This window comes from Ictalurus furcatus, chromosome 9, assembly GCF_023375685.1.
Source record: "Ictalurus furcatus strain D&B chromosome 9, Billie_1.0, whole genome shotgun sequence".
In the NCBI taxonomy this organism is placed as follows: Eukaryota; Metazoa; Chordata; class Actinopteri; order Siluriformes; family Ictaluridae; genus Ictalurus; species Ictalurus furcatus.
The window spans coordinates 22095977-22111129 of record NC_071263.1 but is presented as its reverse complement, the minus strand read 5'-3'; the positions used below and the strand labels follow the sequence as shown (position 1 = coordinate 22111129).

The window sequence follows — 15153 nt, the reverse complement described above, 5'->3', positions numbered from 1 at the left end:
AAATTTTTGTAATTATTATTAAGGAAATTGTCTTGCGTCTCTCCTCCTGTAAACACTGTTATTGCCTTTTCTGCATACGCCTGAATTGTTTTCATTTGGTTGCATATTGTTATATTTGATTTCATATTTTCATTTGGTTGATGGCATTTTTATTTTTACTCATCCTATATTTTGGGTACTATTTTATTTATGTTTTGCTTCTACGAGATGATGCACTTTAAGGACCAGTCTAATTTGATGCAAAGATTTGTACATTAGCAGGAATGTAGCACACCATGGAGGTGAAAGCAGCGGTCTGTTTATTTAAAATGTGAAAGTGCATTAAAAATATGTTGTCACTAAAATCAATGAATAATCGTGATAAATGATCGAGATCTCAATATTGATCAAAAATAATCGGGATTACCATTTTGGCCATAATCGTGCAGCCCTACCTGCAGTGTGTCGGTGGTGTGGGTGCTCGGCTGGCCGCTCTTGCCATAACCTTGGCCATGAGCCGTCAGCAGTCTGCCCGTCAGGTCCACGGCTGCCCTCCAGTTCTTTGTGCCCTGGTTGGGAAGACGTGAGAGAGAAATGAAGCCATTAATTCAGCTTCTGTTCACAAAGGACAAGGTGATGATACTTATGTGAGTGTTTGAGGACAATACTGTCCCTATGATATAAACACTGGCCACACGTCCAAGTACAGGCTTTACTAGATCAGTGCCATCCAGCATGTACAACAACATTATGGAAATCAAACATAATAAAATCGATTTCTATTACAGTCTCCCAGACTACAGTGTTCCTTCCTCAAACCTCACACTCTTTCCCTTGGTCTGCATACACTGCACCTTTTTCGCTTATTCTTTCTCATCTCATGTATTCTTCCTGCATCCCTCCGAGCCCTGAGATTTCTAACGTGTCTCTCTGGTTCTCCCTCTCTCTCTACAGCCCCGGTGCCTTTAAATCTTCATTAGGGTGGGAAATGAAGCTGAAAACGACTGGCAGGGAAATGGGCGAAAGCAGCTGCAGCCGCTGAGACAGAACATAAAAAAGTCAAGGCAAGTGGAAATGGGGGTCCATTATGATGTAGTGCAAATTCAGGGGTTGCGAGGTACTCACAAAATAGATCAAATAAAACATTTGTTTTATGCTTTGCGTCAAAAGGACACAAATATGATATTGTTGTACGTTGTATTAAAATGCACCTGCACAGACACAACTGGGATACATAGAAGAGAATATACAACGGGCAAACTTACCATCCCGCTGGAGGTACGCTCAGTTTTTTGTATGAATTAGAATGCTGAGATCTTTGGGAGTGGTGGTCTATACAGTCACTCAGATAATCAGCAGGGGACAAACCCAAATCAGCAGCCTGGGTGCCCTCTACAAACAGATTTCTTAGACAGGCTATTTGTGTTTTTTATTCATAGGGGGCTTTCACACTGGCAGTTTAGTCTGAAAGAAAGCCCGGTTCGTCATGTGCACTGTGGTACAGAACCCGAGACTACAAGAAGGTGGCCCGAGTTCGGTTGCACTGGAACTGTGCCGAGATTCCCGTGAACATGAACGCAGCTGGTACTCGGGTCCTCACTTGTTCAGGAAATAAAAGTAACCTGCGCGTGTGTTTTAGCCAATGACGTTATCATGAGTTTCCATAACACGTGTACCATGAGTGGCAGGGGAACGTCCGCTGCTGTGCATAATATCTGCTGCTCATAATATCTGCTGCTCATAATAGCACCAAAATAATTTTAAAAAAATATATGGTGAGTCACGCTGCGTTCTCCATGCATGTTTGTGATGACGTAAGATGAACGCAAATGCACCAGGGTTCGACAGAATCAAGCGAGTCAATCAATGCTGCGGGGAGTGCCGGGAACAATCGCACTTGGATTCGGTCCACAGCAAATGTGCCCGGTGTGAAGACCACCATGGTTGCCCAGTGCACTTTTAACAGCCATAATTTTTTTTTAACGATACTTTTGTTTTGCAAAAGTCAAGCAAATTTCATTTGGTGTGACTTTTAAACATAATGTGCTTCACTGTGGGCCAATGCTATAACTATAGCATGAGCTACTCATTCTAACTCCCACCGCCTGCTGAAGCATGATCAGGAGTATAGAACAGATTTACTAGTCAGATTAATTAGCATACATGCTTGCAATTTTCTTTTTCTGAAATAGGACCACGCAGGTAGCCTGTGCTGGTCTGAAAGAGCAAAATAAAAGGCTGGTGCAAATTGTCTGGGGCTTCCAGAAGACAGAGAGAGAAAGAGAAAGAAAGAGAGAGAGAAAGAGAGAGAGAGACAGAGAGAGAAGCTAGGAAAAAGAGAGGAATAAAAAAACAACACGAGGACTACCCTTTCCATCAGGAAGAAGGGATAAGGGAGTGAAGCAAACAAACACGGCAGCCTCGATGTATTTCTCTGTAGACTTCTGTGCTCACACTCCCTCTCGAGAGAGAGATGGATTGCAGGTGCTCTGAGTTTAGCCATGCTGTAATTGAAACACTCTTCACATTCTGTATTAGGTACTCTCAACCCTTAGGCACTCACAACCTGCTCTGGATTAGTCTTATCATCATGGGCTCTTCACAGGAAGAGGCTTTGAATTGCCAATGCGGTTCACGTTTGTACTTTGACCATATTAGGAATGGAAATGTTTAAATCTCTATATTATTCCATGCCATATTATGTCTAGGAAAGCCCAATGGGCGTCGCTATGGCTGAATTCTGGCCAAAATATACAAAATACATCTGTTTTCCCAAGAGACTACACTATCTGTAGTCCCAAGCCACCACACGTTTGCAAAATATATATTATTTTATGATTGAATACGCCCACTTGCCAGATTATTTATACGTTTGGTCACTTATAAAGTACGCAGATGAAATTCACAATAGTGCAGACTAACAGGTTGGAAAACTGTGCGAAATACAATCCATATTTCTTAAATTAGCATAGTATTGGGCTCCCAAATGGCACAACAGAAAAGCCCTGTCATCGCGAGACTGTGCATTCGAATTCCAACGATGCCACAGCCATCCGTGGCCTACAGCAAACTGAACAGGATTGGCCATGCAATCTGGGTGGGAAGGATGGCATAGTCTCTGCCCTCTTGTCAATCACAGCGACACTAGCCAATCACAGATTTCTGTGAGCTCATTTATGCAGAAGAGGGCAGATAGTACTTTCTTCCAAGTGTGTTATGCAGCAACTACAGATGTGCAGCATGAACAACAGATGGCCGACTCAAAAAGCAGCACTTTACTTATGCCTATGTAACCATGGATGGAGTTGTTTCTATTAATCATTATAAATGAGCAGACCTTAAGACAGCTTAACAGTCCGTCCAAGATTTTGCGATATTGCGATTGTACAAATTAACGCAAAATCAAGCAAACTCAGAAATATTCGCAGGAGCTTGCAAATTTTCTAAACTACTGCGGATTTTCCGCAGATCTGGGTCAAGACACGTCATGTGACGTCATCACGACGCTCATTCAGCCAAAGCCATCTTCGATTCAAGCGCGTCGAACACGAGTACAGCTAAAAGGTCTAAATTTAACAACAAACATCACTGCGAAAGGCCGAGCAAAATAATTTTGTGCAATTGCAGTTTCGCCAATTCAAGCAGTTTTCCACAAAAAAAAAAAAAAAAAAATATCACAAAAAATTTGCAAAGAAAAACAAAGTTGCATCGGAAATTTGGGAAAAAGCCATGGCAAAATCAAGCATTTTTGGCCGTAACAGTCACACACACACAAAAAAAACCTCTGAAATTCTGTATGGAATGATTTAAGATAAATTGCACGTTACATGGTGTCCAAACATGAACCTTGGTAGAGATCGACTGATACCAATCCAGATTATTTGCATGTTTATGTGCCCAATAACCGATTTGCAGAACTGACTTATTTATTGTTTTACTTCCATTTTTGACACAATGATAACACCACTGAACCAAACAAATCGTTTTATTTATAACAACTTTGTCAATTTCACGTCCTCCTTGCATACAAAACAAAATAAAAACCTCTTATTTATATACCAATAAATAGAGAGGTCTGAAAGGTTGCAAAAAATAAATAAATAAAAGTGCACTATTACTAAAGTGTCTTTTTTTTTTTTTTAAAAAGTAAAAAAAAATTACAAAAAAAAAAGAAGCTTTGATGGGGTAAACAGATTACGTGACTGAGTTTGTCTCTATTTTTTAGTGCCAAGCTGCTTAAACAGCACACATCTAATTTGTGCATTACTGGCTGTTATGTTAAGTAAACGCCACAAGATGGCGCCATTTATCGGTGCATCCGATATTACAAAACCGATATCCGATTATGGAAAAATGCTAAATATCAGGAAAAATATTGGTAAAGCCGATTATAATCCCTTGGTGGGATAAACCCCGCCGCCACCCACCTATAAACGCTAGCTGATAAAAGGTCGATATAGAGTACTGTTGTTTCTCCTGTAAAATAATTTGTTTGTGCTCCTCAATAGACTCTGCTGAAAATACTGCCGTCTTGTAAGTAAAAACTCACAACTGCAACCGCAAAAATACAAATACAAAACTACAGCATTGTACAGTGCTACTTGTACAGAAATACAGTGACCCATTGTGCTGCAATACACCATTTGAAGATAAGACTAATATCTTTCTGGATAAGCCCTGCATCTAGAACAGGTAGATCGACACAAAATCCAAAAACGAAAGCGTCTTATTTCCTGCCTCACAGCCTGGAACTGTTCAATTAAAACTGCTGTGTTCTTTCATAATGAAGTTGGGCCTCATGGGGAAAAGCCTCAATGACTAGACTTTGACAATTCCAAGTACAGCGGAACTAATAATGCTCCTAAAAAAAAAAAAAATTAAAAATAAAAATTCCAATGTACCCTACAGCATCTACAGCACTGACTCACCGGCACCTGCTGACTTCTTTGTAGAAAACATGACTCCCTGCCCTCATCTGAAACCACACTTCATGGTTCTGCTTTAGAGATACAGGATGTCTGCACTCCCAAATACAAAGGGTAGAAGAGATGACTGGGCTGTTTGGAAAAACAAAACCAAAAAAAAAACCAGCCAGCCCTTTTTTCCTCAGTGCAAGCTGAGGAACATTACAAAGAAACATCAGGCTACTCTGCAAATGAGGTTGAACACTGGATCAAAGCAGGTGATTTTGTTAAATAGTGCACCTCCTTCACTGAACGCAAGCATAAAGAAACAGATGAACGTACACTGCTGGCATCCTCCAGAAAGAATAGCAGATTACGAGCGTTTTCCACGATGCACTAAAAACAAGAACCTATTGCCGGTAAAAATAACAAAGTAAATGAAACATTTAAAAGAAACTAATCTTACAATCCCCTGATAAGTCGATACACCAAATGAAGAGAAAAGGAATGTATTTATGCTAGTTTTTATTGAGTTTGTGCCATAAAACTCTCTAGATATATACATTTTTAAAAAATGATTATATATATATTTATTAAAAATGTAAAGTAAATACTAAAGTTGTGTCTCAAATGAAGTACTGTACACCATGCACTGTGTACTCTACCGTCTAGTGTGTGGATTTTAGAAAGGTAATATCATCTCAGATATATCACTGGCGGGTTTCTTTTACTAACCGGAACTATAAGCCGCTTCTAGGCGACGGCGCATGACGTCATACGCACGCTAGCATTAGCAGACACCCAGATTCACGGATAATGACTTTCTTCAGTTTACTTTCTGTCAGCGTCACCATCAGACGGAGCCGAAATCATCACGTGACTGAGGAAGAAAGTCCTCTACGGCAGGGAGCATTTTATATTAAACACCACGGAGATCAAACAGTGCTGCACGAGCACAAATTTATGTTTATATCCAAAATGCTCCACTGTGTGCCAGGGGCAGGGGAAACTGGTGCAAGCTGCTTAAAAAGTTTAATTTAATTTAAGTTTATTGTCATGATATGGTGTGTTTGCGCGCTTGCAGTGTAAATTCTGTCGTTTATTATAACGGAAGTGACGTGTTAGTAACGAGGCCGCGTTGCTGATCACGCGCAGTGTAGACGCGCTGATACAGAGTGGGAGCGCGAGTAAGATCTGTAATGTCTCACTAAAACACTATGATCAAAAGTAAACACAAGTAAAATAATATTCCTAAATGCAGTGAGTAACAGAAACCACAAGGTGCAGTGAAAGTGAGATTTTATTATTAATTTAGGACTGTAGTTTAATTCTGTGCTTTTTGTGCATCTATAAAAAAAAAAACAAAAAAAAACGCATAAACACATATGTACAAGATAAACTAAAATAAATGAATAAAATAAAGAAATTATATATACACATACACACACATTATGTATAAGTTTATATTGTATATAAGTATTTATGCATTATTTTTTATGGATGCAAAAAAAGCACAGAATTAAACTACAATCCTAAATATATATTCTGGTGTGTGTGTGTGTGTATTGGGATCTTTTCTGTTTTGGACAAACAGTTGTGTAAAGTTTTAGTCTGAAGTTTATATTTGTAACACTCAGTTTGTGGATATTATTTTAAATAAACCAAAAAAAAAAAAAAAAGTGTACTGAAAGTTTGCCCCGCCCCATCCGATTAATCGAAAAAATAATCAGCCAACCAATCAATTATGAAATTAATCGTTAGTTGCAGCCCTAGTTGGTACCAATCCTACGCTTCTACCAGAAACCTTTAAAGTGTCATCTTTGATACTGAACTGAAGAACTAAAGGAAGGAGGGAAGGGAGGAAGAAAGAAAGGAAGTAAAGATGGATGATGGACGGAAGGAATCAAAGTTGGATGGTGGACAGAAGGACCAATGGAAGGAAGGAAGGAAGGAAGGAAGGAAGAAACAAAGAAAGTAAGGATGCTAGGAAAAAAGAAGGACCAATGGGAGGAAGGAAGGATAGAAGGAAGGAAGAAACGAAGAAAGGATGGATGGAAGAAAGAAGTACAGAAGGACGGAAGGAAGAAACGAAGAAAGGGTGGATGGAAGAAAGAAGGACAGTGAGACCAATGGAAGAAGGATGGAAGGAAGGAAGAAATGAAGGATGGACAGAAGAAAGAGGGACAGAGGGAGCAATGGAAGAAGGATGGAAGGAAGGAAGAAATAAAGAAAGGATGGATGGCAGAAAGAAGTACAGAAGGAATGATGGAAGGAAGGAAGGAAGAAACGAAGAAAGAATGGATGGAAGAAAGAAGTACAGAAGGACTGAAGTAAGAAATGAAGAAAGGAAGGATGGACGGAAGAAAGAAGGACAGAGGAACCGACGGAAGGAAGGAAGAAACGAAGAAAGGATGGATGGAAGAAAGAAGGACCGATGGGAGGAAGGAAGGACGGATGCAATGGAGGAATGAACAAAGGAAGTATGGATGGAAAGATGGACAGACAGAAGGAAGGAAGGACAGATGGAAGGAAGGTTGGAGGAAGAAAATCAGTAACTCATTATCCTGGTTAGGGTTGTGATGAGTGTGAGGCTGGAATAAACTCTGAACGGGATGCCCCATGCACACATTCACACTTAGCTAATCCACCTAATGACATCTTTTTGGAAAGGGGGAGGCAACACGAGAAAACCCAGCGGAAATCCTTGTGGAAGAATACGAGTATAACGGTAACACAGACAGTAACCTGAGCTCAGGATTGAGCTGGGGACTTTAGAGATGTGAGGCGCCAACACCACCACTGTACCACCCAGATTAATACATTAACAGAAAGAAATTCTAAGCTTTTACTTATTAAACTCTTTTAACATCATAATACAAGGTGGGACCCGAACATGATAATACAAGGATGGAATTCGAATGTGGCGTGCGCACTCGACGTGCACACCTAAACGATTTTACATTGAAGTGCTTGGGCATCTACGTGAAAGTTTCTGGAAAAAAAAAACATCTGGACAAATGGTGCACCCAGAAATGAACCTTGTACCATGACAATGCACCTGCACACACTGTGTTGTCAGCCAAGGAGTTTTTAAACAGAAACAATGTGGTTGCAGCTTCACATCCACCGTATTCACCAGATCTCGCTCCTCAGGACTTCATTTTGTTCCTGAAATTAGAAATGAGATTGAAGGGGAAAAGATTCGCCACCATCGAAGAAACCCGGGGGGGGGGGGGGGGGGGGGGTTAACCGCAGGAGGATCTGGACATGATGACAAGAGCATAGTGCTCTTTGTTTTTAATACTATATTTATATATATATATATATATATATATATATATATATATATATATATATATATATATATATATATATATATATATATATATGTTATATTATATTATAATCATAACACATCTGGCAGCTGTGGCTCAGGTGGTACAGCGGGTTTCCACTAATCGTAGGGTTGGCGGTTTGATTCCCGGCATGACATTCCACATGACTCCACATACTGAAGTGTCCTTGGGCAAGACACTGAACCCCAAGTTGTTCCCGATGGCAAGTTAGCGGCTTGCATGGCAACTCTGCTACCATTGGTGTGTGTGTGTGTGAATGGGTGAATGAGAACAAGTGTAAAGCACTTAGGATCAAAGCGCTATATAAGTGCAGACCATTTACCATTTTTATCTATCAATCTATCTATTTATTTATTTATTTTCCCGGTGTCAAATTCAAAGCAAATATCTTGTCTGTTGAATCTGTGGCACCAGTCAAAAATGGAACAAAGCATAACGACTTTGACTTCTCTTATTTACAGCAATAAAATAAACATTAATGATTAAGCATTAAAAGTACTTTAATGCTTATCTCTACTTTTGTAAGCAGGGAATTTTATGTAACGGGACCTTCACAAATTTCAGTTGAATTCCCCTCGTTTACACCATTACAGCATTATATTGCAGTGAGAGTAGACTCATTTTAAAGAAACCGAAGGCGAGACACGGTTTTGGGAATTCCATTTCTCATTAACAATACTGGTTTGTTCGTTATCAAACCAGTCCTCTTCACATTCCTTCTTGCTTGCTTCTCTCCAGCACCATGCTGAGACACAATAGTGACAATTACAGGAGCCCTATCGCAGGCCTAACACACACACACACATACACACACACACACACACACTGCAGCATGAGTCACCCATGGAAGCTCTGCTGCAGTCAGTCTGGTCTGTTGTGCCTCTGGGAAGAGAATCCACAATCTCCACAAGCACCAGAACAAACATGAGCAACCAGACATGTGGAACTGTCATCTGGATTCACACATCAGCTCCTAACAAAGACTGCTTTGCAAGTAAAAAAAAAAAAATCTATTTATATATACGCTGTGTGCTTATATAAGTGCGTCACTGGTGCTGAGGAGTGTAGGAGGCTTCACAGTTAGAGAGGCGGGAAGAGTAAGTAGAAAGAGAGAGAGAGAGAATTAATCGGAGCATTTCCTCATGAAGCATTAGGTTAGCTGTAACCCAGTCACTTTTCTTTAAGGCTGTTCCTGATGATCAGAATACAGATGTTGGTAAATTCATTGTTCATAACTTCTTGATCAGATATCAGAGCAGCTTAGATCAGTTTCTGTTTCCAACAATCAATTATGAACCAACACAAATTCCCAATGAGTGACTGTCTATTTAAAAAAACAAAAACAAACCCAACACCACCCATCTTTAACAGACATACACTCACTGGCCAGTTTAATAGGAACACATGTACACTTGCTCATTCATACAATTATCCAATCTGTAAAATAGATGCAAGTAAAATGAATAGTTAAGACTTTTCATGTCTCTGTCTTGGTCAATCTGTTTCACACGGCAGTTTAATAACTTTCTTTCAGGTAAAACAAAACAACAACAACAAAAAACAATATACACATACACCCACAGTCATGTGAAAAAATAAGTACACCCTATGGAAACTGTTGGCTTTTTTGACACATTTGTACAAGCAAACATTTGATCGTCTCTGAAACTGTGCCTATTAATAAAAGTTGATATACTTGAACAAAACCACTAGCAATATTCTTTCAGTTGCAAGATGTTTGAGAGTTTTCTTGCATGTACTGCCTGTTTCAAATCTCCCAACATTTCAATCTGGCTTTGACTAGGCCATTACAAACCCTCCATTTGTTCTTTTTGAGCCATTCCTCGGTGGATTTGCTAGTGCACCTCACATTTGTGCGATCTCTGTCTGATTGTAGAAGCATGCACTTTGATACCAACAGTTGCAAGACTTACTAGCAGATCCTCTGATGAAATTTTGGGATTCTTGGAGACTTCTTTTTGCATCAGACGGTCTGCTCTTGGGCCGAATTTGCTAGGACGGCCAGTCCTGGACAAATTGGCAGTCGTTTGAAATCTATGCCATTTGTAGATGATCTTCCTTACAGTGGAATGATGTATTTCAAATAATTTGGAGATCTTTTTAAATCCCTTGCCAGATTCATAAGCATCCACAACCTTTTTTCTGAAGGTCTTACAGAACTCTTTAGCTCTTGGCATAATCACACGACATACCTCGATAACAAAGGGAACACCAGACACTAGATATGAGAGGGGTATAAATGAGACAGGTTCCACCTGCACTCGCTAAGCAGGTTCTAATCACTGGCACCCAATCTTCAACACCTCATTCAAATTTTATGGCTTTGAAGGTGTGATAAATGTAGGGGTGTACTTACTTACCATGTCATCCGTTTTTTGTTCATTTAAAATGTGAAAATTACTACAAAATGTCAATTTTATGTGTCATTTGATAGAGTGCATCAACTTTATTAATAAACTGTTTCAAAGAAGACCAAATGTTTGCTTGTCCAAATATGTCAAAAACACATGCATTTGCCTCGCACCTCTGGGGTTGAGGGTTTGATTCCTGCCTCCGCCCTGTGTGCGAGGACTTTGCATGTTCTCCCTGTACTTCGGAGGTTCCCTCACCCAGACCAAAGTCATGTGTTGTAGGCTGACTGGCATTTCTAAATTCTTCGTAGTCTGTGAATGTGTGCGTGATTGTGCCCTGTGATGAGAACCTTGTCCAGGGTGTCCCCTGCCTCGTGCCCTGGGATAGGCTCCAGGCTCCCAGTGACCCTGTATAGGATAAGCGGTACAGAAGATGGATGGATGTGCAAAATAGCCTACAATAGCAAAGTTAGCCCTGTTTGAAGTGACTGTACTGTATTGCCTAATTTATGTCCCAGGAGTAAAAACAGTGAAATCAACTGTTCTGTTTCACAGACTAAGAAAGCCTATGTGCTGACTTGGAGCACACCTAAAAGCAGGTGGGAGCAATTTCCCAGTTTAATTGTAATTCATTATTATTCGCAAATGTGTTGCATTGCAGAGTTTAAACCCAGCTCTTGGTAAACAGAGATATTTCTCAGTGCTAACAGTTTCAGTGTGTTGAAGTAAATGCCTGTGCACTGCAATGTCCTGAGCAAAGCAAATAGCAAAATAAGTCTCCCACTTGCAACGTTTTGAGCTGAGCTTATAAAACGGGGGGTAGCTGGGATTAACTCAAACTGCCCCACTGGGGATGCTGGAAGGAGCAGCACATCAGCAGAAGCAGCTCTCTACTAACTCTCTAACCCTGAATCCTTCTCACACACACACTGGACTTACACAGTATTTTGTCTATGTTTGTCTGTTGTTCAAGGGCATGGGCACAGCAGGGAAGGCTGAACATTTCTGACCTGCTTGTGTGTGTCTGACAGTTTTGCTTGAAAGCAGCTCAGTGATGCAGTGAGATAAACCCCTTAGGCTACAGATGAGAATACAACCTACAGTTCTCTCTCTCTCTCTCTCTCTCTCTCTCACACACACACACACACACACACACACACACACACACAACTATAACGAAAAACCATATTTCTTCAGGCATCATATACACGCAAAATGTGTTTTGTTCACACGACTACAGAACGTCTTTCTCTTTTTTCACCTTGTGGCCCACTAGTGGACTACGGTGGTACTGCAGGATGGTGTGGCATGGGGCAATCGTTTTTAACTTAAAAATATTAATTAATAATGTTATTAAAAGGAAATCATCATCAGAGACGGGCTGGTTTAGGTTATTATTGTACACACAGTGCGTTTCATAAAGACCTACTGACTTTAAGGTCTTTCTGAAGTCTTATTGTGTAAGCCTGCATACTTTAGATAGCAATGTTGATTACGGTGATGCAACAGCCATATCAGCTCTAAACCGTGTTTGGCCGCAAGAGCTTTAATACTCGACCAAGTGGGCCTCTGGTCTGGCATATTACAGACAAAAACGAAAGCAAAAATATCATCCTGTCTTGTGTGTTTACAATCCACAAAACAAAAGTTCAGATGAAAAGCACAACATTTGTGGTATAGTTGAAGAGAATTTAAACTGTTATTCCAGACCCTACAATGCATTACCAAAGTCCTTGTAGTAAAGTCCACTCAGCGCCATCTTGGCCACGTTCCCCGGCAGCTATTTCCAGTCAAACGTGCCAACAAGATGATGGTTTGAATGGCGGTCCCTCCAGGGGGAAGATTTTGCAATCACAGAAATCAAGCAAACGCCGCAATATTCGGAGGAGCTTGCAATTTTTCAAAATGACCTCAGATCTGATGCCATCACAACGCGCATTCAGCCAAAGCCCTCTTCGATTCACACGCGTTGAACATGAGTACAGCTAATCGGTCTCATTTACCGACAAACATCACTGCGAAAGACCATGCAAAACAAATGTGCAATTGCACCAATTCAAGTAGCTTACAACAAAAAGCACACAAAAAAAATGCCGGAGCAAAATCAAGCATTTTCGGTTGCAACAATCACTGAAACGGGGTGTAGGTTTAACGACGCTAATCGTATTCATGGCTGTTTCTATGGTAATGGTGATCATCAGACCAAACAGTAGGTCAAATCCCAAATGGCTTTCTGTTTCTAGACCCTTGTCTAGTTGGTTTGCTGCTTTGCTTCTTTACCGGTTTGAACGTAATGTAATATGGCTTTTACTTTTTATTTCCATTACACCTTACAAATAATTGTCCTGGATGGGCTGAGTATTTATTACTTAACATATTATCCAGTGTGCTGCCTTGTACTATTTAAAGAAACCGGAATCTGAGGTACATTACGCTAGATGCCAAATGTTTGTGGACATCTTACCATAACAGCCATATGTGCTTGCTGAACATCCCATTCCAGATTTAGTTATAATAATCTTTTATAATAACCCCCACTCTTCTGTGAAGGCTTTCCACTAGATTTTGGAATGTGGATGTGGGGAAGTTGCTCATTCAGACACAAGAGCATTAATAAGATCAGGGACTGATGTAAAGTGAGGAGTCCTGGGGTGCAGTCAGTGGTCCAGTTCATCCCAAACCGCCAACACGAGTCATGATTGTGTCAGTTAAGAACTTTTTTTTCCCCCCACTTCAGCATATTTATTGCACTTTTTACAGCCAAATCAAGAAAACATGTTATAAACAGAACAGAAATAGAGTAAGTCATTTGCTCTTCATTTCAAACTCGCTGCCAATATAACGAATAGTCCGGCTCAGGTAGGGTTCCGCGGTTCTACTTGACAAGTCGTTTATGGCAGAAAAAAAACAAAACCCCGAAATATTTCCAAACAGCAGAAGTTGAAGCATTTTTAGGAAGTAATGTTCCTAATGCCCCTCACCTTCCTCTTGTTGTTCTGCCATTTTGTTTGTTCTGTCAAGCTGAATGATTGTGTGTTTGAACATGGTTATCTGCTGCTGTCCTGTGTGGGTGAAGCCGTGAAATTCTGTGACACAGCGTTTCAATGCATGCTTGAAAACGTAACACTGATTGGCCAGTAGAGAACTTCCAAAGAGAGTGCGATAGGTCAGTCGAGACAAAAAATAACTTGTGAATGTGACTTGTGATTTGGTTTATCATCCGTAGACTCAGCCAAAAAGAATTAACATTTTGCAACCTTACTAGACTGATGTTTTCTGCTTGCTAACATCAATATCGCAGAGGATTATGCTTAATTAATCGTGATCACGGTTAAAATACGGTTAGTCCTGCAGCCCTACAAGCTTGGCAAGATTATTGCCTGTAATTTTAAAAAGGACAAGCCAAATTTCACTTTCACCTTTAACGTGATCATGCTGAATATTTACAGCAAGATGTGTCGCTTGCTATAACCTTTCCAAAACAGCAACTGGAAGGACAGAAAGGGACAGGAAGGATGACTCACGATCAGCTGCTTGAGACCCAAGACGTTCTGCTCCACTGAGTTAGCGGTGAGAACTTGCCTCTTCGTCGCTGCCTGGTCTCCAAGGAAACGCACCATCAGGTCCTTCACTGCATCGCCCTGCAACATACGGAGTGCGAGTTTTACACCCTCTGCTATTTCTCACACTTCCTAGTTTTGATGCCGATTTAAATCAAAGCAAAGGATCCACATTAAATCATCGGTCATGCATCCAAAAGCATCTATGAACCCTTTCATGACTTAGGGAATGTTAAAATATTTTGTGCTGGAAGGAACTGGGATTAAATGGGTTAAACTATGATTGAATTCATAAAAATCCATTACACAAGGTTATTCTTGTGCTTCACAGCAAATTCTCTAGAAGGCATTGACCGATTTTCTATAACAGCAGCTCTGACAGTAATTCCTGCTGCAAATCACACGTTTATATGAATGCAATATATATATGCAATATATATATATGCAACAGCTCATATTCACAAGGATCTCATGTATGGCAGATGCTTCCAGCAATTAAAACTTTTAATAAGCAGATTAAAAAAACTTGGTGTTATTTAACAACGAAAAATGTGTGTAATTGTTGACATGGTGAAGCTGCCTGAAAGGAGACGTTTGTTTAACAATTTTGGAAGGAGTCTCCAGTGTCAGAGCTTCTGGAGTTTCGTTCTATAGGGTGTCCCCAAAAGTCTCCATACATACGGGAAATTAACACTTTTTTTAGCAAAATGTCTTCCAATAAAAACAAAACAAAAACACACACACACACACACACACACACACATATATATCTCCAGAATGCCTTTGACAGAAGTACAACGTATTGAAATCATTCTCATGGCAGGATCAGGAAGCTGTCGCAGGGTTGCGTTGGACATTAACAGGAAACAAGGCAACTTCACACACGATACTGCTGCAAAACTTTCTAACAAATTCAAAAAGACCGGAGGTGTTGCGGACCGAGGAGTGGGCGTCCACGAACATCGAGTGACGAAGGCATGAC

General features: G+C 40.3%; 1 protein-coding gene across 1 annotated transcript in view; it reads right to left on the bottom strand.

Moving 5' to 3' along the window:
* Positions 1–15153, bottom strand: part of trappc12 (trafficking protein particle complex subunit 12) — a 37535-nt gene that overhangs the window by 19403 nt on the left and 2979 nt on the right. Inside the window, exons 3-4 of the mRNA XM_053632159.1 lie at positions 14136–14252; positions 435–548 (exon numbers count right to left, since the gene is read on the bottom strand). Of these exons, the coding sequence (XP_053488134.1) occupies positions 435–548; positions 14136–14252 (231 nt within the window). The remainder of the gene's footprint in view (positions 1–434; positions 549–14135; positions 14253–15153) is intronic.